Consider the following 24084-nt stretch of genomic DNA (forward strand, 5'->3'; position numbering starts at 1 on the left):
ACAGGGTTTTCCCATGTTCTTCAGGCTGGCCTTGAGTTCACTTTGTAGCCCAGGCTGGTCTTGAACTCCCAACAATCCTCCTGCCTCAGCCTCCTGAGGGCTCTGATTGTAGGTGTGCACCACCGCATCTCGCTTCCTCCCTTGCTGTTTTTAAGAAATATTTCAGTTCTTGATCACAAACCACAATTCTGTGTTCTGTATCTTGAGATTCTGTCTTCACAGTGGCTTATTCTGCTGTATATACTTTGGATGGAATTTTCAGTCTCCTGAATATGTTTGAATATGTTTCATGGCTTGCACTTCTCTCCTGTTTTGGGCATTCATGGTTTCCATCATTTTCCTAAGCTCCTTTAAAAAAAAAAAAAAGTGTATTTGCTCTAGTCAGTAAGTGTGTCTTTCATTGTGGTCACCATCTCTGTAGTTGTGTGATAAATTATTTCTGATTTGATTTTTTTATACTGTCTTTAAAAAAAAGCCTTTAAAAAAAAGTTTATTTGCTCTAGTCACTAAGTGTGTCTTTCATTGTAGTCACCGTCTTTGTAATTGTGTGATAAATTATTTCTAATTTGATTTTTTTATGCCCTTTCATGTGCTTTCTTCCACTGTTATCACTTCAGAGAGTGATTTCTAAAGATTATAGAAAATACTGTGGCGCAGTGAAAAGAACTAGGGGCTGAGCTAAAGAAGAACTCCTTATCCCCAATAAATTGAAGATGGTAGGTAGGTTTTGGATTGCTGCATGTCTTTGACTTCGGGTTTGTCTTTTTTGAGCTGGATGACTGAGGTTGCATCTTGTTTTAAGAGTCTTCTCTTTTTTTTTGTTCATGGTTTTTTATTTTAATTCCTGGATTGATATTTCTAAATTTCCTATGATGGGTAGCTTTTTTGCTAGTATGTAGAACCTTTATGAAATGACTGTATCAAAGCAGGGTCTTGCAGGTTTAGGTAGCTTTTGGATTTTGAGTGTGTTGCAAGCTCATACATCTTCAATTTATTGGGGATAAGGAGTTCTTCCTTACTTAGCCAAGCCCCTAGTTTTTTTCACTGTGCCACAGTCTATAATCTTTAGTCAATCTCAGTCTTGGGATTCCAGGAAGAACAACTGGTTAGAACACTTAAGTTACTTTAGCTAAAGTGGTGTCATTAGCAATAGCATCAGCATCAAATGCAGCTTAGAAAATGACAGACTGAGTTAGGTATTAACTTGCCACCTTCAGCCATAGGCATATAACAAAATCTATAATGAACCAGAAAATTGCATTAGTAAATAAAACCTTAGCATGGCAGTTTTACTCTCGGGGGAAAAATCTAGAAGAGGTTCGGGGGAGAATAGAGACGTTGATGAAGAAGATGAAACTAGAAGCAAGGCTATAGAACAAAGGACCATGCGAACTTTGGAAAACTGTTGCAGAAGACAGGGAAAGAGAAAGAAACAGAAACAAAAACAACAGAACCACAATGACAAAATTAGAAGCCATGTTCACACTCATGTAGAAAATAAGAACAAACAATAAAGAAAAATAAAAACGAAAAAGGGGAAAAAAGTGTCCACTTCAAGGTGTGTCTCTTCTATCACTGGTTGACGTGGGCAGACATAAGACTAGAGCAGTTCGAGTAATCCCAGCAAGCCAGCGGTAGCCTTGCAGTGTGATAATAGATAATCCTCTATAGACAGCACGTACCTTTGTTTTCCCTAAAGTTCATGGTTTCTGGTCATGCAGCTGGAGTCAGACCCATTTATTCTGCGGTAGTCTGTACTTAAGAGCTTGAACTCAGCTTGGCGCTGCTAGATGGAGCCTTCAGTTACTCTGAGTTCTGAACTCACTTGGCCCCTCTTTAAGATAGCCATCTCCGTACCCTCTAGGACCTCTAAACCTGAATGTCACTGCAGCCACTGCAGTCTGTTGTGTCTACTATTTTGTTTCACTAGTATGATTCTCCATGGAGAGCTCTGGGCTTGCCAGTAGTCACCATGCGCGTGCCTCTCCCATGCAGTGAGTCCAGGATCAAGGAGAAAGCAAGACCTGCCACCTCCTTCTTCATGGTAGTTTTTGTCTGTGCTCTCACCACGGGCTTCACCTCTCCATTCAGATCCTCCTTGGGTCCTTGGGACCCACTTCCTTCACATCCTTACATTGCTGTATTCCAATGTCTGAACACCAAATCTCAGAGAGAACCTTTCTCTGCTGCTCACCACTCCATCATCTTCCTGGAATTCCTCCCTTCTGTTTTCATGTCATCTTTCTTACATTGCACATACCAGGGAAAACATGCAATACTTGTCTTTACATGTCTGGCTTATATTGCTTAACATGATGATCTCTAGAATCACCCATTTTCTTGCAAATGATGTAATTTGCTCCTTATGGCTGAATAACACTGTACTTTTATATAAATACCATCCTTTTTTCATCCATGTATCTGTACATTGACTGGTTCCATATCTTGGCTATTATGAATTGTAATAAAATAAAAATGGATATGTAGGTGTCCCTATAGTACACTGGCTTTAATTCTTCCTGGCGTATATGAAAGAATGATATATTAGGTCATTTGGTAGTTCAATTTTTTTTTTTTCAGGAAACTCCATACTAATTTCTGTGATGGCTATAATAATTTACAGTCCTTCTGGAAGTGTAGAAGGGTTCCTTTTTCTACAGATCTTCATCAGCATTATTTTTTCTGTTCTTGATAATAGTCATTTTGACTGGAATGAGAAGAAATCTCAGTGTAATTTTGATTTGCATTTCTTTAATGGTTAAAGATGTTAAACATTTTTTCATATGTTTATTTGCCGGTTGTACTTTTGAGAACTGTCTGTTCAGCTTATTTGCTAAATTACTGACTAGTCTACTTGATTATCTGATACTAAATTTTTGAGTTTCTTATATATTCTAGATGTTACTCATCTGTTGGAAAAGTGGCTGACAAAGATTTTGTCCTGTTCCAGCCAAATAGCTCAGCGGATTAAAGCACCTGCAAGCAGGCACAGGGACCAGGGGGTTCGATCTCCAGGCCTGCCGTGCCAGCCCCACCCCTATGGCATGCTGAGACAGTGATTGAGACTGGGTATGGTGGCACACACCTGTAGTCACAGCTCTTGGGAGACTGTAAACAGGTGGATCACTACAAGTCCGATCTAGTAATGAGACCCTGAATACCCTGTAGACCTTTCCCTAAAATACAAACTTAAAAAAAAAAAGTAATGTAGGGTACCTCTTTACTCTTTTGGTTTTCCTCTTGCTGTGCAAAAACTTTACATTGGTATAGTCCCATTTGTTGGTTCTTGCTATTTTTTTCCTGTGCTATCAGAGCCCTGTTCAGGAAGTTTTTGCCTGTGTCTATGGCTTCAAGTGTTTCCATTGTTTTCTTTTAGCAGTTTCAAAGTTTCAGTTCATAGATCTTTGATACCTTTTGAATTGATTTTGTATAGGATGAGAGATAAGGATCTAGTTTCAGATTTCTATAAGTGGATGTCATTTTCCCAGCACCATTTTTTAAAGAGTCTGTCTTTTCTCTGTGTATGTTTTTGGTGCCTTTGGCAAAAATCAGGTGGCTGCAGTTACATGGCTTTGTTTCCGTGCCTTCTCTTGTGTTCCATTGGTCTGTGTCTATTATGCAGTCTCACTATTTTTGTTACTGTGGCTTTACAGTAAAATTTGAAGTCAAGTATCAGTATGCTTCTGCCTTGCTTACTTTGCTTAGGATTGCTTTGACTATGCGGGGTTATTTGTGTTTCCATGTGAAGTTTAGGATTTTTTTTTCTAGTCTGGTGAGGGATGTCATTGGAATTTTGATGGGGATTTCATTGACTGTAGATCACTTTTGGTAATATGACCATTTTAGCAATGTTGATTGTGCTGACTTTTAGAAAATGGGAAGTCTTCATCTTCTACTGTCTTTAGTTCGTTTATTCAGTGTTCTGTAATTTTATCATAGAGGTCTTCTACCACCTTGGTTAGTTAATCTGTAGGTATGGATTTTATTTCCATTGTGAATGTAGCTGTTTTCCTGATTTTTATTCTCAGCTATTTCATGATCAATGTATAGATACACAATTACTATTTTAAATGTTGCTGTAGTATATTTAACTGTATATTTAACTTTTTTCTCAAGTACTTGGAATTGAACTCAGGACCTTCACACTGAGTAGTATACCATGCCTTTTTTCAGTGTTTTGTTTCAAGATATGGTCTCATTGAATTGTTAAGTTATCCTGGCTGGACTTGACCTTACTATCCTCCTGCTTACACATCCCAGAGTGCTTTGATTATTGGTCACTAGCCACCGTGGCTGACTTATATTTACATTTTTTTAATAAAGATTTTTGTTTTAATCTTTTATCTGGTACAGGATCTTGCTACACAGCTTGGACAGGACTAGTAATGATCCTCTTGTCTCAGTTTCCCCAGCACTGGGATTACAAATGTGTGCCACCATTCCTGTTTTGAGATAGCTCAGTGGGCCCAGGGCAGCCCAGCATGGCATGCAGTACTGGGGAATCAAGCTGGGTCCTTGCGCTTGCCAGGCATGTGCTTAGACCACTGAGCTATCTCTCCAGTCCTATATTTACTTTTGAAGAAAAAATAAAGCTGTTTTCCAAAAGACTACTCCATTTTACATTCTCTCCAGCAATGTATAAGTAAAAAGTATCAGTTTTGCTATATCTTTACCAATATTTGTGAGTATAAATATATTTCCTTGTGGTTTTTAACTTGAATTTTCATAACTATGATGTTGGACATCATTTGATGTGAATACTGGCTATTTGTATGTCTTTAGAGACATAGTCTTCAAATCTTCACTCATTTTTGCAAAGGGTTACCTTTTTGTTGTTAATTGCTAAATATTGTGTATACATATATGTGGTTCTAAAATGTCTTTCTGGGGCTGGAGAGATGGCTCAGTAGAGTAAGTGCTTGCCTGGTAAGTGCAAGGGTCTGAGTTCAATCCCTGGTTCTGCATAAATAAATAAATAAATAAATACATATATAAAATTTCTTTTACCAGGTATACCAACACTTTTGTTGCATTATATTGCCTTTTATATTAGTTGGTTCTGCCTTGTTAAATAATTAGTAATCATTTTGTGGTGCCTCTTTTATCAAATAATTTATTCTAAAATATATAGAGAGAAGACCATATAGTAAGGCATAAAAAGACCTAAATTGGAAAGACTTTTTAGATTTAGAAAAAATGTAATACCAATTTTAAGTTTCCTTAAGAATTTTCTTCAATGCAGTGCAATTCCAATTAAAGTATTCAATTTAGAAAAGTGTTGAAAATGACTTGCAGAAGTTTATGGAAATTCAGTTCATGGTATACTAGTATTTTAAGTCATTTCCTTATGTATTTTAAAATAAATAACACTTGCACAACTAGCTAAAATTTGTGTTTTTAAAAATTCTGAATGTATCCAGGCCTGTAATCCAAGCACTCCGGAGGCTGAGGTATGAGGATCTTTGCAAATTTGAGACCAGCCTGGGCTACAGTATGCGCTCAAGGCCAGCCTGAACTGCATAGTGTGAGACCCTGTCTCAAAAAGATCAAAAGGAAGGAAGGACAGATGGTCGGACGGACTGAATATAGCTCAGTAGTAAAGTGTTTGGCTAGCAGGTATGAAGCTCGAGATCAACCCCCAACACCACCAAAACAGAGAGAGTTGTTGAAGTTAGTTTTATAGACACAAAACAAGAAACTGTTGAATTATTAAAAATCTATGCTGTTTTTCTGCTACTTGACTTCAGTTTTTACTGTTGGCTTGATTAAAAAAATTGCTACTGTATTTGAGAGAAGTATACATTTAGGCATCTGAATGTTAGATAATTTTCATTTTTTCTGATTTAACATGTTGACCTTTGACTCTGCATCAATTGGTTATAATTACCAAATCACTGTATTTGATGTCAACTCTTATTTGTGGTAAATTTTTGTAATTTTTAAATTGTTCATATGATTACATTGTTGAGTGCTATTGAATCTTTTTAATATGTATTTTATTTATTTTATGTCAATATGTGAATGGCATTTACTATTTATTTTCCCAACAACGCTGTGTATAGTAAAACATATAGAAAGAAGTAGCCAGGGTCGGTGGTATACACCTATAATTGCAGCACTCAGGAGGCTGAGGCAGGAGAATCCCTTTGAGTTAAAGGAAGGCTAGCCTGGGCTACAACGTGAGTCCAAGGCCAGCCTGAATTGCATAGTGAATCTCTGTCTCAAAAATACAGAAAAAAAAAAAAGAAAGAAAAGATAGGGCTGGCCAAATAGCTCGGTGGATTAAAGCGCCTGCCTAGGCAGATTCAGTGGCCCAGGGTTTGATCCCCAGTATGCCATGCGGGCCCTGCCCCCAGGGTGCACTGAGACAGCAATTGAGACTGGACGTGGTGGCACAGGCCTGTAATCCCAGCTCTTGGAAGGCTATAAACAGGCCAGATCACTATGAGCCCGATCTATGTAGTGAGACCCTGTAGACCCTTACTAAAATGCAATAAAAAGACAGTAAATGTGTAGGAATAATGTCCTTTGAAAAACAGAGTAGAGCCAAAAGGAAATAGATTATGGACTACAGAAAGGTGTTAATTCAGTAGACCCTTTTTATTATATAAACATTCATATAGACTAATATATAGTCTACTTCCATCTTTGTTTCTCCTTTTAGATTGAAGAGCAGTCAGACTGTAAGATCCTAGATGGACACTTTGTTTCCCCAATGGCCCATTATGTACCTAATATCATGCCAGTTGAATCTGTTATTGCAAGGTAAGATGTTTTGGAAAAGCTAAATTAGTAAATTAATTTTGTTCAGTAAAATCATATCATACCATGTTATTTCAAATCACACTTTAGTAACAGGGTAGATCTAATTTTGTTGTTGTTGTTGTTGTTGTTGTTGTTGTTGTTGTAGTACCTGGAATTGAACCCAGGACCTTGTGCTTACCAAGCAGGCACTGTGCTGCTGAGCTACATCCCCAGCCCAGCAGATCTGGGCTCCCTTCCTTCCTTCAGCACTCTTCTCCTTATTTACAAAAGCTTTTTTATTTTTACTTTCCTTTTCTTTTGACAGCCAAGATTTTTAACTCATTAATATACATTAGCTGAAACTTAGCATTTTTGGATCTTATGCAGTTCAGGCTGGCCTTGAGCTCACTTTGTAGCCCAGACTGATTTCAAAAATCACAACAGTCCTCCCACATCAGCCTTCCAAGTGCTGGGAATACAGGTGTATGCCACCATGCCCGGCCAGTACCTCTGTTCTTGAGCTTGAATTCTTTCCACAATTCTGGTCCCAAATCAAGTTGGTTGAGAACCAAATCAAAGCAGTGATTAGGTCCAATGTTGACCTTATGGGTCTCCATCCAGAATCATGGAAAAAATTATTTGCTTTGTTGGAACTTTCATCACAGAGTACAAAGGTCAATTCTATTGCAATTTTGTTAATAGTTTTTAAAATAGTTTTCAGTTCTAAACCAGTGTTGAAGCTAGATCTTTCCATGATTTTCTGTTTTATGCTTTACCTAATTCTGTGTACTTAAAAAGAACAAGATGGTTTACTGTTTTCCTCTCTATTTGCCACTTCTGGTAAGTAGTTTCTCATGTAAAATTTTTGTTTACAATAGCAATGATGCTTTTATGTGTATATGTGAAAATCCTTCAGTGAAGAAGCTTTTACTCTGTAATGGAAATAGAAACCTACCTAAATTTTATGTGACTATACTGGAATCCCGAATAAATTCCAGTTCTAAAACATTCATTACTTAAAGGCTGGCAAGATAGCTCAGCGGACTCAGCACCTGCTTAGGCAAGTGCAAGGACCAGGGTTCGATCCTGGGTACTGCCTGCTATGCTGACCCCACCCCAGGTGTGCTGAGCCAGCATCCGAGTACAGGTGTGATAGCGCACTCCTGTAATCCCAGTGCTGGGGAGGCTCAAGACAGGATCACTATGAGTCCAAGCTGGGCAGTAAGACCCTGTACCAAATACATTTAAAAGAAAAAAAAAAAAATGCACTACTTATATAGTGAACATATATGGTGAACTGACAGAAAAGCAACTTTTGTAGTCAGTTACTATTTCATTATTTCTTTCTCTCTCTCTTTTTTTTTTTTTTTTTTGAGACAGGGTCTCACTATGCAGTTCAGGCTGGCCTTGAGCTCACTTTGTAGTACAGGCTGGTCACTAAACGATCCTCCTGCCTCAGCCTCCTGAGTGCTGGGATTACAGGTGTGTGCTACCACACTGGCTTGCATTACTTCTAAAGTAGTATTTTAAAATTATGTTAATAACTTCAAAGTAAAATGTAAGCAGTATCATGTAGGGGAAAGAACCACAACTTTTGGGGGCTTTTTTGTTTTGTTTTGTGGGTGTTTTTTTGTTTGGTTGCTTTGGCTTCTTTTTTTTTTGTTTGTTTTTGTTTTGGTGATACTGGGGATCAAACTCAGAACCTTGCATTTGCCAGGCAGGTGCCTATGCTGCTGAGGTATCTAACCTGCCCTCCCCCCTTTTTTTGCATGGTGAATTGAACTTAAGACCTCATGCTTGCCAGGCTGACATTGTGCTGCTGAGCTATATTCCTGGCCCGCCTAAGCACGAGAACTTTGAAATTAAACAGATCTGCGTGGAACTCCAATTCTACTACATATTGACCTACTGACTTTTGGTCAGTTACTTAATCTATGAATCAAGTTTTATAGAGCAGAAATAGACAATGTGCGTGGCAGCATGTCCCTGCAATTCCAACAGTCAGGAAGCTGAGGCTGGAGGGTCACCATGGATTTGAGGCCAGCCTGGGATCGATGGAATTTAAAGCCAGCCTGGACAACACAGAAAGACCATGCCTCAGAAAAGAGGGAAGGGAGCAAGAAAGGGGAAGAGTGGAGGGGAGAAAAAGCTTATGAATATGGTTATTGATATGAATAAGTAAAATAAGGAATGAAAATTATGTGCAGGCTATATAAAAAGTATAAGTATATATGCAGCTCTTTAGCCTGTCGGTTAAAGGATATAGAAAAAAAAGTAATTTTAGGTCTTCATGTTCCATCAGTTCTTTCATTGGAACTGTGTCCTCTTAGAAGTTCTCCCCTTATATGGAACACAGTTGAAGGTGTTCATATGAAGAAAAGAGGAAGGAGCAGGGGTGAAGTTCAGTGGTGGAACTTTTGTTTAATATCTGTGAGGCCTAGGTTCAAGCCCTAGTGCAGCAAAAACAAAACAAAACAAAAAAAATATATATATATATATGAATGAAGCTGGTTGTGGTGATACACACCTGTAATCAGGAGGCTGAGGCAAGAGAATCAGTTTGAAGCCATGTAGAACTATATGGAAAGACCCTGCCAAAAGAGAGGGGAGAGAGAGAGAGGAGTCTTTGACTCAGCCTAAAAAATAGTCTCAAGAACGGTTCTTCTAGTGGAAGACGAGAATGGAGAGGTTACTTCTTATCTCTTCAGTAAATTTTACAACCAAATTTTGATAAGTATAGATTGCTAAGTGACACAAACTGACCTCTGTTTTTCCTTTCTTCTTCCTTAAGATTTTTGGAAAGTAATTTATCTCATTGCATTAAAATTCTGTAAAAGGGGCTGCAGAGATAGCTCAGTGGACTAAGTACCAACCTAGGCAAGCACAAGGACCCAGCTTTGATCCCCTGTATGCTGTGCTGGCCACCAACACTGGGCATGATAGTGCATATCTGTAATCCCAGCACTGGGGAGGCTGAAAATAGGACAACTATGAGTCCAGGCTGAGTAGTGAGACCCTGTATCAAATACATAAAATTTTTTTAAAAACCTCCAAAATATGTATTTAAAAAGAGAAAAAATTCAGTGATGATTCCAACAAGGACTAATAACTTTTTATGATGTTGTTTTATTTTTCCTGTGTGTTCAGGCACCACCATTACACCCATCTGGGTGACGATCAGCACACCTAGGGGCAGGGCCAGCGTGGTATGTAGTGCCAGGATGGAACTCTGGTCCCTGCACTTGCCTAAAGTGTAGCAAGTCTTTACGCAGTGGACATATTTTCTCAGATGAAACAACATTGGCCAGCCAGATAGCTCAGTGGATTAAAGTGTCTGCTTAGGCAGAGCAGGGACCAGGTTCCATCCCCAGGTGTGTCCTGCTGGCCCCGCCCGTGGATGCACTGATAGGTATTTAAGACTGGGCTTGGTGGTGCATGCCTGTAATCCCAGTGCTTGAGAGGCTGAAAAATAGGAGTATCACTACAAATGCAATCTGTGCAGTGAGACCATGTGGACCCCATACTAAATACTTCGGAAAACAAAACAATAGGGGCGAAGGAGATAGCTCAGTAGAATAAGCACCTGCCTGGCAAGCATAAGGTCCTGAGTTCAGTCCCCGGTACTTCAAGGAAAAAACAAATAACATTAACAATGACAGGGCCAGGGAGATGGCTCAGTAGAATAAGTGCTTGCCTGGCAAGCGCAAGTGCCTGATTTCAATTCCCAGTTCTGCAAAAAAAAAAAAAAAAAAGAACGAACAGTGAGCACCCTTGTATACATAGCCTTACCTATTAGTTATCCTGCCATAAATTTCTACACGTGGAATTTCTAGGCTTATAAGAGTCACACAGAAGCCAAGTATGGTAACACATGCAGGTAATACCAGCCCTGAGAGGATGAGGCAGGAAGATCATAAGCTTGAGCCTAGCCTGGGCAATTTAGGAAGACCCTGTCTGAAATTTTTTAAAAAGCCAGGCATAGTGGAGCTTGCCTGTAATCCCAGCACTCAGGAGGCTGAGGCAAGAGGACTACCTTGAGTTCAGGGCTGACCTGGGCTACATAATGAATTCAAAGCCATGCTGTCCTACATAGCAAAACCCTGTGCAAAGGCCTTGTATTCAATTCCAAGCACTTTGGGGGTGGGGAGGATTTGCACAGATTTTAAACTTTTGGTCACATTGCCTCATAAGTAGGAAAGTGTTAATAGTGTTATACTGAATGTATGTTAATCAATCCGTGGGAGAAATATATTTGTCCTGTAGTCATTCAGTTCATTATTCATGATTTGCTTTGTTTATTTATTTATTTGTTTAGGTGGAACTGGGGATTGAACTCAGGCCCTTGAGCTTGCCAGGGAAGTGCTTTTTCCACTGAGCCATCTCCCCGGCCCCTCCATGATTTGCTTTGGATTTCCACTTTTACTGAGGCAGAGGATAATTATTCGAGGCAAATACAGTGAAGAAACTCAAACGTTGCTTTTTTCCATAGTTGTAGACTGCTTAGGATCTCCCTATGGTGAGAATGTACCATAGAATAGGATTTCTGTGTATAATGTGAAATGAACTGTTAATCTAACACATATCTCATAGTGAAAATGTACTTTTGTCAAAATTCCAAATGAACCACAATATTTTTAAACAGCATTAATTTGAGCAAATTTTATCAAAAATTGAATTCCAATAAAAAGGTAAATGTAATGTTGTCTTCAGTCAAAACATTCCTGAAGAGATAGCTTATGTGTATTTTATAAGAATTTCATTTTTCAGTGTCATATGTCAAACATTTGCATGTAACTGAGTTAATTTTTTTAATGTAGGTATAGCACACATTAAATTTTGCATACTTTTAAATAAAATGCTTCTGGCTTTTATGTAATTTTGCTCCATTTATTAAATGTGTGTGCTTTATAATAAAACCAGCAATTATTACTATGTAGCATTAGCATTAAAGTTGTTCATAACATGTTGTTTATTTGTACTTGGAAAATTATGCTCAGTTTATTATTTAAATAACAAAATGTAAGCTGGGTGTGGTAGCACACGCCTGTAATCCCAGCACTTGGGAGGCTGAAGCAGGAGGATCATTGTGAGTTTAAAACTAATGCAGGCTACAAAGTTAGCTCAAGGCCAGCCTGAAAAGCATAGGGAGACCCTGTCTCATAAATAAATACCATTATAGCTGGACTGGGGATGTAGCTTAGAGGGCGAGCACTTGTATGAGATGTACACACCCTGGGTGTGACTTTCAACATTACAGAAAGTAATAAAATAGCAAAATACAGATCATTCATATGTTATGATTTCATGTTTATTCTGGAGCTTTTGTTTTATTGTTTTTATGTAGTTATTTATTTTGAGATAGTGTCTAAGCTCTGAGGTTCAGTCTGGCCTCAAACTCATAGCACTCTTCCTGCCTCAGCATCCTAAATCCTGCGATTACAGGCAATATGCTGTCACTCAGCTCATGATTTTAGGAATGTGGCTAATTGTAGAGTGGGAAAAAGCAGTATTTATAATTTAATAGACATTATTTTAGATATCATACATTAAATTTAAAGATTAAAGATAAATTTATAATTTCAATAAATTAAATATCAGCACCACATACCATGCTGGCCCCACCCCCACGCTCACTGAGCCTGCCGCCAAGACTGTGCGTAGTGGTACATACCTATGATCCCAGCGCTGGAGAAGCTGAATACAGGAGTCTGAGCTGCATAGTAAGGTCCTGTACAAAATGCATAAAAAAAAATTAATTAAATGTCAGTAAATAATAATCATAAGCAGGAAAATGTTTTTCATTTTGCTTCTTTATTTTGATCATTTTAAAGCAATAAATATAAATCAATATACTTATGTATAATATCAAACAAATACATTTTTAAGTCATTTTTATCATAATGTGGCATACAGTAGCTTTCTACTTATTCTAAAGGGTAAAAGCAACTAAGCTGCATAAAATTTTTCCCAGCTCACAAAAAAGCCTTTTAATTTCTTGCTAGACATAAAATTATCAATTCAAAATAACTTCCTTTAAAGTTTAGAAGGTCTGGGGCCAGGGAGATGGCTCAGTGGAATAAGCACTTCCCTGGCAAGTGCAAGGATCTGAGTTCAATCTCTGGTTCTGCCAAAAAAAAAAAAAGTTTAGAAGGTCTGTACATTTCCACGTTATTCAGTGTTATTTTTGTTATTTTTGTTTTGAGACAGAGGCTCCTGTACAGTTCTGGCTGGCCTTGTCCTCACTTTTGTAGCCCCCAGGCTGGTCTCGGACTCAAAGTGATCTTCCTGTATCAGCTTCCCTAGGGGGTGCTGGGCTTACAGGTGTGTGACACCACTCCTGGTCATCCACTGTTGTTGAAATATTGGTTGACAGTCTGATTCTTACACATTCATAAACCAGTTCTGTGTAGGAACTTTTATGATCTTATCTATATCCAATGATGTTCATTATTTTTTAGAATTATTTTTTCCCTTTTTTGTATCTTTCTCTCTTTTCTGGTTGTTCATTACTAGGGAATGAACTCCAGGGTACTGTAACACTGAGAACATCCCTAACCTGCCTCCCTCCTTTGTTTTTTGAGAAGAGATCGTGCCGAGCTGTACCAGCTGACCTCAAACTTGTGATTCCTCTTGCCTATGCTTCTTAGTGAAGAGACTATAGGCGTGGACCACTGCACAGCTTCTGGGATTTCTGTTAGGAAAATGTTGGAACTGCTAGATTAAATTTCTGTATCTTTTGACTTTTCCTTAATAATTTCTGTTTGAGTTTTTGTGGTATACTTTACTTTGCCCTTTTCCTTCTAGCCCTCACATTCAGTATGTGGTCATTTGGTAAAATTAACCCAATAGTGCAGGTTCTGTTAAATTAAAAAGTATATTGTAAACCAGAGAACAGCTAGGAAAAGAGACAGAGAATTGCTAGTAATCAGAGATAAAATAGAATTTAGAAATAATTAATCCAAAAATAGGTAAGAAAGAATTGAAATGAAATAATAGGACAGAGAGGAAGCAAATAGAAAGCATTCTATCATGTTCTTCCAAGAATTTCCTTATTGTCCAGTTTACTCTTTTTCTGAAACTTATTTTAGGATTTTTTTTTTTTTTTTTTTGCAGGGTGGGGGTGGTCCGAATGCCTTCAGGGCAGGTTTGGCTGGCTGGAGTTGTGGGGATCAAACCACAGCAACCCTAGCCTGACTGCTTTGTTGAAGCAGCCACTTAAAGAACTGAGCTAAGGGGCAGGCCCCCTTGAAACTTATTTTATATGAATTTTGAGATTTCCCTCTTTTTTCTAGGGTTAGAATTTGTATTTCAGGTTTGTGGGGATTTGTTTTATTTTGTTTTTGTGTGTGTGGTACTAGGGATTGAACCCTGGGCCTTCATACTGAGCTACATCTCCAGCCCTTTTCTTACTGTTTTGTTTACAGGTTCTTGCTGCCATATGGTCCAAGTCTGCCTCAAACTTACTATTTATCCCTGCCAAGTTCAGTTCTCAGTTCTTTTGCCTTATCCTCTCAAGCACTGGGTTTACACATGTTTTGTACTGTTCATAACAGTATTTCCATTATATAGAGTTCATACACTTCCATTTATATGGAATTCTGGAAGATACAGACTCATCTTTAGTAACAGAAAACATGTCAATGTTTACCCTGGGACCACCTTTGAAGGAGAAATTGGTTGCAAATGACTAAGAGGAAAGTTTTAGGAAGGGTGAAATGTTTTCTATGCCAGCTGTGTTAGTTTGCCAGTATATGTATCTCTTTCAGAATTCATCAGACTGTACAAATGGTTGCAAATTACTGTATGTAAATTGTAAAGGTGATTAGATAGACCAAAAAATATTTTCTGCCTTTGCTGTAGCTGTTTATCACCATCCTTGGCTGTTGAGTTGGAAGCCTTTAAACTCACTTTAGAATATAAGGCTTATTCATTAAGTATAAGTGTGGGGCCTTATTAGAAAATTATATTACTTCCAAACATGTTGAAAGTTTGGCATGGTTAATGTCCCTTTATTATTTGCTGTCCCATTTCAGCAATCATCAATCAATTTCAGAGATTCTTGTGATTGACAGAAAGCATTTAGCCAGCCTGGGTAACTTAGCAAGACCTTATTTCAAAACAACAATAAAAATGTTTTTAAGGTCTGTGGGTATAGTTGTGGTAGAGTATTTACCAAGCATGTATAAGCCCCTGGATTCAATCTCTTGTACCAAGAAGAAAAAGATTCCTGTGAACTTCAAGCTATTCTTCCATAAATGAAGTCACTGTGTGCATTATTGGCATAGGACAAAGAATACATGCACATGAATGTCCAATATTCTACTAAATTCACAAGTATTTTCCTTTCCCTAAAATCTTTCACATATCGGAACATGGAACAATGCAGAGAATACAAAATGAAGCAAAAGTGTTTATATTAGTTATTTCTGATTACAAGATTGAAAATTAGAGTTCTAGCCCAAACATGGTGGTTCACACCTATGATCCCAGCAAGGGGAGGCTGAGGCAGGAATATCACTGAGTTCAGGGCCAACATGGACTACATAGTGAGTTCAAGGCCAGCCTGAACTGCACAGTGAATCCTTGTCTCAAAAAAAGACAACAAAAAATAACTGTAGAGTTCCTGTGAGCACAAAACAATCTTTGAACCATTCCTAAAGTGTATTTGTCATTTATAGACAGTAGTAATGATAGTGCCCTTCTGTTCAAGCAGCTTAAGTTCAAAATAGAGGCTTTGTGTTGCTTAAGAATGCAGCCATGTTAAGTCAGACCTTGAGCTGGCCAGTCCAGTATTTTATGGCAATAGCAGGGCTTCCAGGAAGATGGTGGAGTGGCAGGCAGCAGAGAAAGAGCCTTTCTGGGATTTGCTGTCCAGGTATTGAAATATTACAGTGCAAGGAAGAGGAGAAGAGAAATAGGTTCCCTGCACCAGGAAAGATCTGAACCGAACATTGACAATCGCAGTACTTTTTGTTTATTAATGTTTTTGATGGAATGTGGGCTTGCTATGTAGTTCAGGCTGACCTTATATCCACTATGTAGCCCAAGTTGGCCTAAAATACATGACAAAACTTTTAGTGATGCTTGCTTTATTTTTTTGAGACAGGGTCTTCATATGCAGTTGAGGGGCTGGGCTTGAACTCACATAGCCCAGAGAGACCTCAAACTCATGCAGTCTTCCTGCCTTAACCTCCCAGCTTCTAGGATTACAGACATGTGCCACCACGCCTGGCCTCTTAGTGATTCTTAGAGTTTGGAAAGTAGTAATAGTTCCATAGCGGGGTATGGTTGGTGCACCGGTGTAATGTCAGCACTCAGGAGGCTGAGGCAGAAGAATCCCTGAGAATTTGAGGCCAGCCTTAGCAACAGTGATTTTTCAAAAAAATCTTTTTCTTTCATTTATTTGGTACAGGGTCTCACTACACAGCTGGGATTACAGACATGCGCCACCATGCCCAGTTTTGGTTGCCAGCGTGGCACAGGGCCAGCATGTCATTGAACCTGGGTCCTTGCACTTGCCAGGCAGGCACTTAGACCGTTGAGCTATCTCCCCAGCAAGCAACAGTGATTTCAAAGCCAGCGTGCACTATGCAGTGAAACCCAAAACCCTGTCCCCCACAAAAAGCAAATAATAAATGTACTTAATACTACTGTGTCCACTTTACATTTCAGTAAGACAAAAACAAATGGAGAAAACTGTCTCTTTTCCTAGCATGGATTAGCTTTATCTCCAAATATCAAAATTTTAATGAATTAGATCCTATCATATACTACAAAGTAAAAAACATAGCACATTATTTTACTAAGACATCAATAGGAGATATACCCAAATATTTTCCTGCAAAGAGAAAAAGATAGAACTGAATATTGAGGCTATGTTGATATATCCACAAAAGAAAAAAAATTTAGTGGACTACAGATACAAATCAGTGGTGGAGTAATTGCCTAGCATTGTATAAGGTCCTGAGTGTAGTTTTCAGCACCATAAAAAAAGAAAGAAAGAAAGAAAGAAAGAAAGAAAGAAAGAAAGAAAGAAAGAAAGAAAGAAAGAAAGAAAGAAAGAAAGCAAGCAAGCTAGCTAGCTTCTAGTAAAGTATCTTTGCAGCTTTTGGATACCGAGTGTAGTTTAACCAGTTACAAATTTATGCATGTCTGTAAATCCCTATGTTTTGGAAATAGAGGTAGGATTTCTGTAAGCTTGAGGCCAGCCTGAACTAGTGAGACTCTGTCTCAAGAAAAGAAAAGAAAAGAAAAGAAAAGAAAAGAAAAGAAAAGAAAAGAAAAGAAAAGAAAAGAAAAGAAAAGGGGGGGGCAGGGAGATAGCTCAGCAGCATAAGCACCTGTCTGGCAAGCGCTAGGTGCTGAGTTCCACTGGTACAAAACAGACAACAACAAAAATAATCTTACAAATTAAAAGTGAAATTTTTAGTTGCTGTTTTCGTTTTGTTGACTTTTTTGAGACAGGGTCTCACCATGCAGTTCAGGCTGGCCTTGAGCTCACTGTGTAGCTCAGGTTGGCCTTGACCTTGAAATGATCCTCCTGCCTCAGCCTATTGAGTGCTGGGATTACAGCTTTGTGCCACCACACCCGGTCCTAATTGCTATTTTTATCCAGATAATAACAAATTTTAAGAACTTAAAGGTTGTATTATTAAAATACTTTTAAAGAGACTTCTTTTCTTCTAAACAGGTTCCAATTTATTGTGCCTAAAGAGTGGAAAAGCAAATACAGACCTGTGTGCATTCATCTTGCTGGAACAGGAGATCATGTAAGACTTTATTAAACACTGTAAGCCTCAGTAACTTTTTAACATATTCTCCATCACAGATGTGTTTACTGTGCTTGTTAAGTTTGTTGTCTTTTCTCTTCCTAGCATTACTGGAGGCGACGGACACTAATGGCCCGTCCAATGATTAAAGAAGCCCGAATGGCTTCACTGTTGTTAGAAAACCCTTATTATATCCTTTTATAATACCTATGACTTTTTTTTACTTATTTTTGTATTTAGTAATAAAAAAAATCCTAGATCCAGCTTTTCAAAACTAGTTCAGTCAGCATTTCAGAAAATAAGAATAAAAGAGTGTAAGATTATTTTATGCCCTTTAAAAAAATAATATAAGGGTTATCCTTCTGCTGTACAATGATAAATTGTATTTTTATTTCTTGAGGTATACTATCCTTTTTAATAAGTCAAATGCTTACTACTAAAACTTTTATGTTTGAAATGCATTTACAGTATCAGTTGAGGCTTAGAATAGTTCTTAACCTAACTTTCAAGATGACAGACTTGGGGGTTCAATCCCTAGCCTGCCATGCTAGCCCACCCCTGGGATGCGTTGAGACATCAGTCGAGACTGGGCATGGTGGCGCGTGCCTGTAATCCCAGTGCTTGGGAGGCCGAAAAACAAGAAGGATCACTACAAGTCCGATCTGTGTAGTGAGACCCTGTAGACCCTGTAATAGATACATTAATAATAATAATAATAATAATAATAATAATAATAATAAAAAGATGACAAACTTCACAGAAAAAGAAATGAAACTTATACACAGATTAAAGAAATGTTCAATATTACTGGTAATAAGAGGACTGTAAAGTGAAAACAATAATTACCAATAGTTTTTGAAAATAAAAAGCAGTACTGGAGAAATGGCAGAAAATCAGTTTAGCCCTTTAGAAAATCATTCTTCCTCTGTGTTCAAGAACCTTAAGACATCTTCCATCTTAACTGGAGGTGTTGATCAGTGGTAGACCAGTTGCCTAGCATCACCTCAAAAAGAAAAAAAATTAAAACCTTACATTATTTGGTAGAGTGACTTTGATTCTGGGAGATATATTCCAAATATAAATTACTAAAACAAAAACTGATAAAAAGACTTACACAGTTTTGTTTATAATTATAAGCTATTAGGAATAAATGTGTGAGCATTGGAGAAATGACTGAGTAAACTGGTTCTTCTAGAATTTTACAGTTGCTTGTGTTTATGGCTGTATACTTACTACCATTGTGACTTGGGACCTATTAACCTTTTTGTACCTCAGTTTTCTCATTGATTAGTGGAAATAATCTTTTATTTTATTCAGAGTATTGAGGGGCCAGAGAGATGGCTCAGTAAAATAAGCGCTTCCCTGGCAAGCACAAGGACCTGAGTTCAATCCCCACTTCTGCAAAATAAATAAACAGAGTATTGAATACTTAAGTGCTGCATAATAGTACTTAATTAAATAATAAGCATTTAATGTTTCAAGTGATACTAAAATTTGTAATGTATGAAAAGTAGTTATAATACAAAACAGAATATAAAGCCATATGGTCTCAGAGACAGAATGTATGCTTAGCATGCACAAGGCTCCAGATTCACTCCCCAGCAGCAAAACAAAAAACATGTGGCATAATATAGACATGCAAAAAAAACCCTGGACTTCAAACCAAGCACTTGTTCATGAGGAAGACACTAGAAGGAAATACACAATATATATCTTGGTTATAGTTTTTCTTGTAAATGCTTTTTTATATTTTCTAGATTACTTTATAATAAATATATAACTACACTAAAAAACTATCAGTGAGCTTCATTTTAAATTTGAGATGACAGTTTTACAAACCTGTGAGTATACTGAAAACATTAAATTATATACCTTAAATTGATAGATTATATAGTGTGATTTTATCTCAAAAATTATGCAATTTAAAAGAAAAAATAATGAAATGGAACATAGTTGGACATAATAGCACCTACTTATACTTTGAGATACTAAGGAAGCTAAGGCAAAAGAGTTTCAAATTAAGGGCACTGTGGTGACTTAACAAAGCCTGATATGAAACTAAAAAGTACTGGGACTATCGCTCCCTGGTAGAGAAAGCACTTGCCTACCACAAAAGCCTGTATTTGATCTCCACTCCTGCAAAAGAAGTAACAAAAACCTGCAAACTTGTTCATGGCCTGTGGAAGTAGCTAGGTAATAGTTATGTCCTAGTTATTGAGTTGTATTTAAATTAAACTATTCTAAGTTAATATGTCTTGCCACAAAAGTTCATTTAACATTTTAAAACTATCTCTTTGACCCATATTCTTAAATGGCTGCAGGAAGCCCAAGGACCAACTGTAAGTATTTATCACCTTCCATTTTGCAGTTTTTTAAAATTAAATGTTCAGCAATATTAAAATTTTTGGTAGCCTTCAGTAAACTATTTCTAAGTTAAATGTGCATGTAACTACAAATGATATACTCAATATGATATCAAATATGTAAAACATATTAAAGATACATTTACTTATGTCAAAAAAAATGCATGTATTATGGGAGTGTTATAAAAGAATAAGAATATTGGCTTTAATTCTTAAGATTTTTGCATTTTAAGTCTAATAAGCTACAATAAGGAGTTTTTATATTTTATAAAACTGTATTTGCCTGGCAAGCACAAGGGCCTGAGTTCAATCCCCGATTCCTCCAAAAAAAAGAAAAAAAAACCAAACTGTATTTGAAAAAATGAATTTTTTTCCTTTTATACTACATTTATACTATGCAGCTAAACATTCTTATTCTTGCCAAGCATAGATAGTATACAAAATCTAAAGGTTAAACATTCTTTCCAGTCTTTAAATTATGAACTTTGGCAATTACTTTATATCTCCATAATGTACTATATTGTGTTTTCTTTGGCTGGCTGATTTATTTATTTATATGTTTGTTTACTCATCTATACATACTTAGTGTTTTAGTTTTTGAGACTGGGTCTTACTGTGTACCCTAGTCTAGTCTATAACCAAACACCTTCACTAGAAGAAAAATAGTATCATTAACAAAGGTGCTGGAAAAACTGACTTTCCACATGCCAAAGATGAAAACTAGAACTATATCTTTCACTATGCACTTAACAAAATTCGAAGTGGATCAAAAATCTGAATATTACAATAGAAACAATAAACCTACTAGAAGATAAAATAGGTAGAACTTTAGAATACATTTATATAGGCAAAAAAACACTTAATGAATAAAACCCTGATCACACAGGAAATATCACAAAGAATCAACAACTAGGGTCTCATCGCATTAAAAAGCTTTTTCTACATCAAAATAAATCAAGAGTGAAGAAACAATGCTCCAGGTGGGGGAAAAAAAAAATTGCTAGCTGTTCCTCAAACAAAAGACAGCTGTCTCAAAACTCAGACCTCCCAAATTTAAAGACCCAGTCCAGAGCTGGGCATTTAAAATGAATATACACTTCAGAGGAAGTAGAAATGGCAAATTTATTAAAAAATGTTCAACATCACTGGTCATTGGACAGATACAAAGTAGAATAATGCTGAGATTCCATCTCCAAAAAGAATGACTCTTACCAAGAAATCAACAACAGGCTGGCGAGATAGTTCAGTGGACTAAAGCGCCTGCTTATGCAAGCTTAGGCAGACGCAGGGACCTTGGTTCAATCCCCAGCACCACATGCCGTTCTAGCCCCTCCCCCAGGGCAGGCTGAGCTGGCCACAAAAAAAAAAAAAAAAAAAAATCAACAAATACTGATGGGGTTGTAGTGAAAAGGAACCCTTCTCCACTGTTGGAAGTGTACACTGAGGCAAGCTCTTTGGAAATCAATGTGGAGATTCCTCAAAAACCTAGAACTAGAGCTCCCATCAATATCTGCTCTCTTTTTTGGTGTCTTTAAAAAAAAAATTAATAGCAATGTAAAACAGTGATATATACATGCCCATGGAAACAGCCCAGGTGCCCATCAATTGATGAATTTATAAAGATGTGCATTTTTTTTATCCAATGGGAGTACTACTTCTGCCATAAAGAAGGACAAATGAGGTATTTCTAGCTAAATAAGTTCATCTTGAGACCATACTCTTAAGTAAAACAATTTGGATGTGCATATTTTAATACCTCATTGTTTCTCTGGTGTGAGAAACTGAAAATGTAAATAAGGACCAAAGTGTATAATATTGAGAAATGGGAAGAAAATGTTTAATTGAGAAGGGAAAACAAGGGAGGTTGGAGGGGGATAAGAAGGGAAATGGCAGGGAAAAAAAGAATAAAAGGCAAAAATTAGAAACAAAGCTTTTGTAAATTAAGAGGGAAAGGGGTTGAAGGGAAGGGACAGGAATAGGAAAAACAATATGATATATTAGGAACAGAGTCACCATGATGTGTGTTATCACTGTGTATATCTAACATGTACCAATAAGGGCCAGGGAGACAGCTTAGCACCACAGTGCCTGCCTGGGAAGCAGAAAGTCCTGAGTTCAACACAGAGTGCTAATAAATAAATAAAAATAAATAAAATGTGCCAATAAAAAAATAATAGGCCTTCCACAAGGCATTGTGCACATGTGTAGACCCGGGAGGCTGAAGCAGCAGGATCACTGCAAGGTCAAGGTGAGCTGGACTTACATAGTGAGACTTTGTCTCAAAAACAAAACAAAAAAATATGTTCATTGAAGATTTCAGATTTTGACCAAGATGTGCTTTAGAAATCTTTTGTGAGGGAAATGCCTCAGTGCAAAGGCCTGAGTTCAATCCCCGGTTCCACCCAAAACAATATATATATATTTTTTCATTGTTGTTATTTGGTATTCTGTAAACTCTACTGTGTATGTTGGAAGTTTTCTTCATACTTGGAAAAATTTTTATTATGGTTTCTATAAAAAAGATTTTCATATTTCATGTGTTCTGGAATTTCTAACTCTAGTTATCCTTAGGTTGGTATTCTGAGTCATCTATTATTATTATTATTGTTGTTGTTGTTATTATTATTATTATTATTATTATTATTATTATTGAACTGGGGATTGAACTCAGGCCCTTGTGCTTGCCAGGGAAGCGCTTATTCTACTGAGCTGTCTCTCTGGCTCTTACTTGCATTTTGATGATTTTTTTTTTTACCATTTTGAAAGTTTCTCTGAGTAATGTTTCATAATTTACCATTTTGTCTTTGACCTCAGAAACCCTGTTTTCACAGCATACATTATTTCTACAATGTATGAATCCTGTGTAATTTCTTATTTCAAGTATCTTTAAAAAATTTTTTTTTAATATTTCATTTATTTATTTGGTACAGGGTCTTGCTACACAGCTTGGACTCGTAGTGATCTTCCTGTCTCAGCCTCCTTAGCACTGAGATTACAGGCATAACCACAACACCCAGTTTCAGTGGCTGGCTCAGTGTACCCAGGTTCCTGGGCCATCATGGCGTGCAGTACTAGGGTTTGAACCCAGGTCCTTGGCGCTTGCCAGGAGGCATTTAGATGGCCTAGCTATGTCCCCAGCCCTCCAGTATCTCTTTCTGACACCTTTTTGTGACTTTTATATTCATGATAAATTTGTCGTTCATGTTTTCAACCCTTTGATTAGCTCTTCCAGTTTTTTTGTTTCTTCATTATTCACTTTAGTCCTTTCGTATGTTTCATTAGTTTCTATGTTCAAAGCTGACCTCTGCTACACAGTGAGGCTGTCTTCCCAAAACAAACGAACAAAAAACCCACAAGAGAGATTTAGAAATATCTCAATTTTCTAAAAACAAAAATGACTTTGAACAGTTGGATCTGGTTTTATCAATATAGATTACTCTCTATACTGCCTCACATCAGTATCTTCTATGGAAGAGAACAAACTGAGGTGGACTTGAGAATTAAAGACTTCCACACAATGCAGACATTATCGCAGCACTTGGGAGGCTGAGGCGGGAAGATTGCTGTGAATTTGAGGCTAGCCTGGGCTACATAAGAGTAAGTTAACAAAAAGAGTTCAAAACCAGCCTGAATTACAGAGTGAGACCCTGTCTCAAAAGTAAATAGCCAAACATAGTGGCACATATCTGATTCCAGCACTTGGGAAGCTGAGTCAGGAGGTTCCTTGTGAGTTGAAGACCATCCTGGGCTACACAGTGAGCTCAAGGCCAGCCTGAAATAAACTGCATATGAAGACCCTATTTCAAAAACACAAAAACCCAATAATATTTTATGCCACTATTAAAGGATGGCTCTGGAGTGTAAAAAGATGTTTCAATACGACTTATAAGGAAACATACTGCTGGGCGTGGTGACATACACCTCTAATCCCACCTACTAAAGCTGAGAGGCATCACAGGTTTTAGGACAGCCTACATTGCTCAGCAAGACCCTAACTTTAAAAAAAAACATCAGGAGCATTGCACATTGCTAGAGTATTGCTGGGTTCAGTCCCTAGTACTTCAAAAAAGAAAGGGTATCAGGAGAAAGAGAGAAAAGAAATATATACATAAAGTTTCCAAAAACAGAATTATGAAAAAATAAAACAATTATGGTTTAGATTAATACTTACACATATTTTTATAAAACTTTTATTTCCAATATTCATT

General features: G+C 37.3%; 1 protein-coding gene across 7 annotated transcripts in view; it reads left to right on the plus strand.

Annotated features, from left to right (window-relative positions):
• Abhd18 (abhydrolase domain containing 18) overlaps positions 1-24084 on the plus strand; it is a 69308-nt gene that overhangs the window by 27935 nt on the left and 17289 nt on the right. For 3 of the 7 annotated variants that reach the window (XM_023719485.1, XM_023719484.1, XM_004635000.2), the window contains 4 exons: positions 6665-6765; positions 17435-17513; positions 17619-17703; positions 19825-19852. In XM_023719485.1, the coding sequence (XP_023575253.1) occupies positions 6665-6765; positions 17435-17513; positions 17619-17703; positions 19825-19852 (293 nt within the window). The other 4 variants (XM_023719486.1, XM_023719489.1, XM_023719488.1 and 1 more) reach the window with 4 other exon arrangements.

Source organism: Octodon degus, unplaced genomic scaffold, assembly GCF_000260255.1.
Source record: "Octodon degus isolate 3935 unplaced genomic scaffold, OctDeg1.0 scaffold00068, whole genome shotgun sequence".
Lineage (NCBI taxonomy): Eukaryota > Metazoa > Chordata > Mammalia > Rodentia > Octodontidae > Octodon > Octodon degus.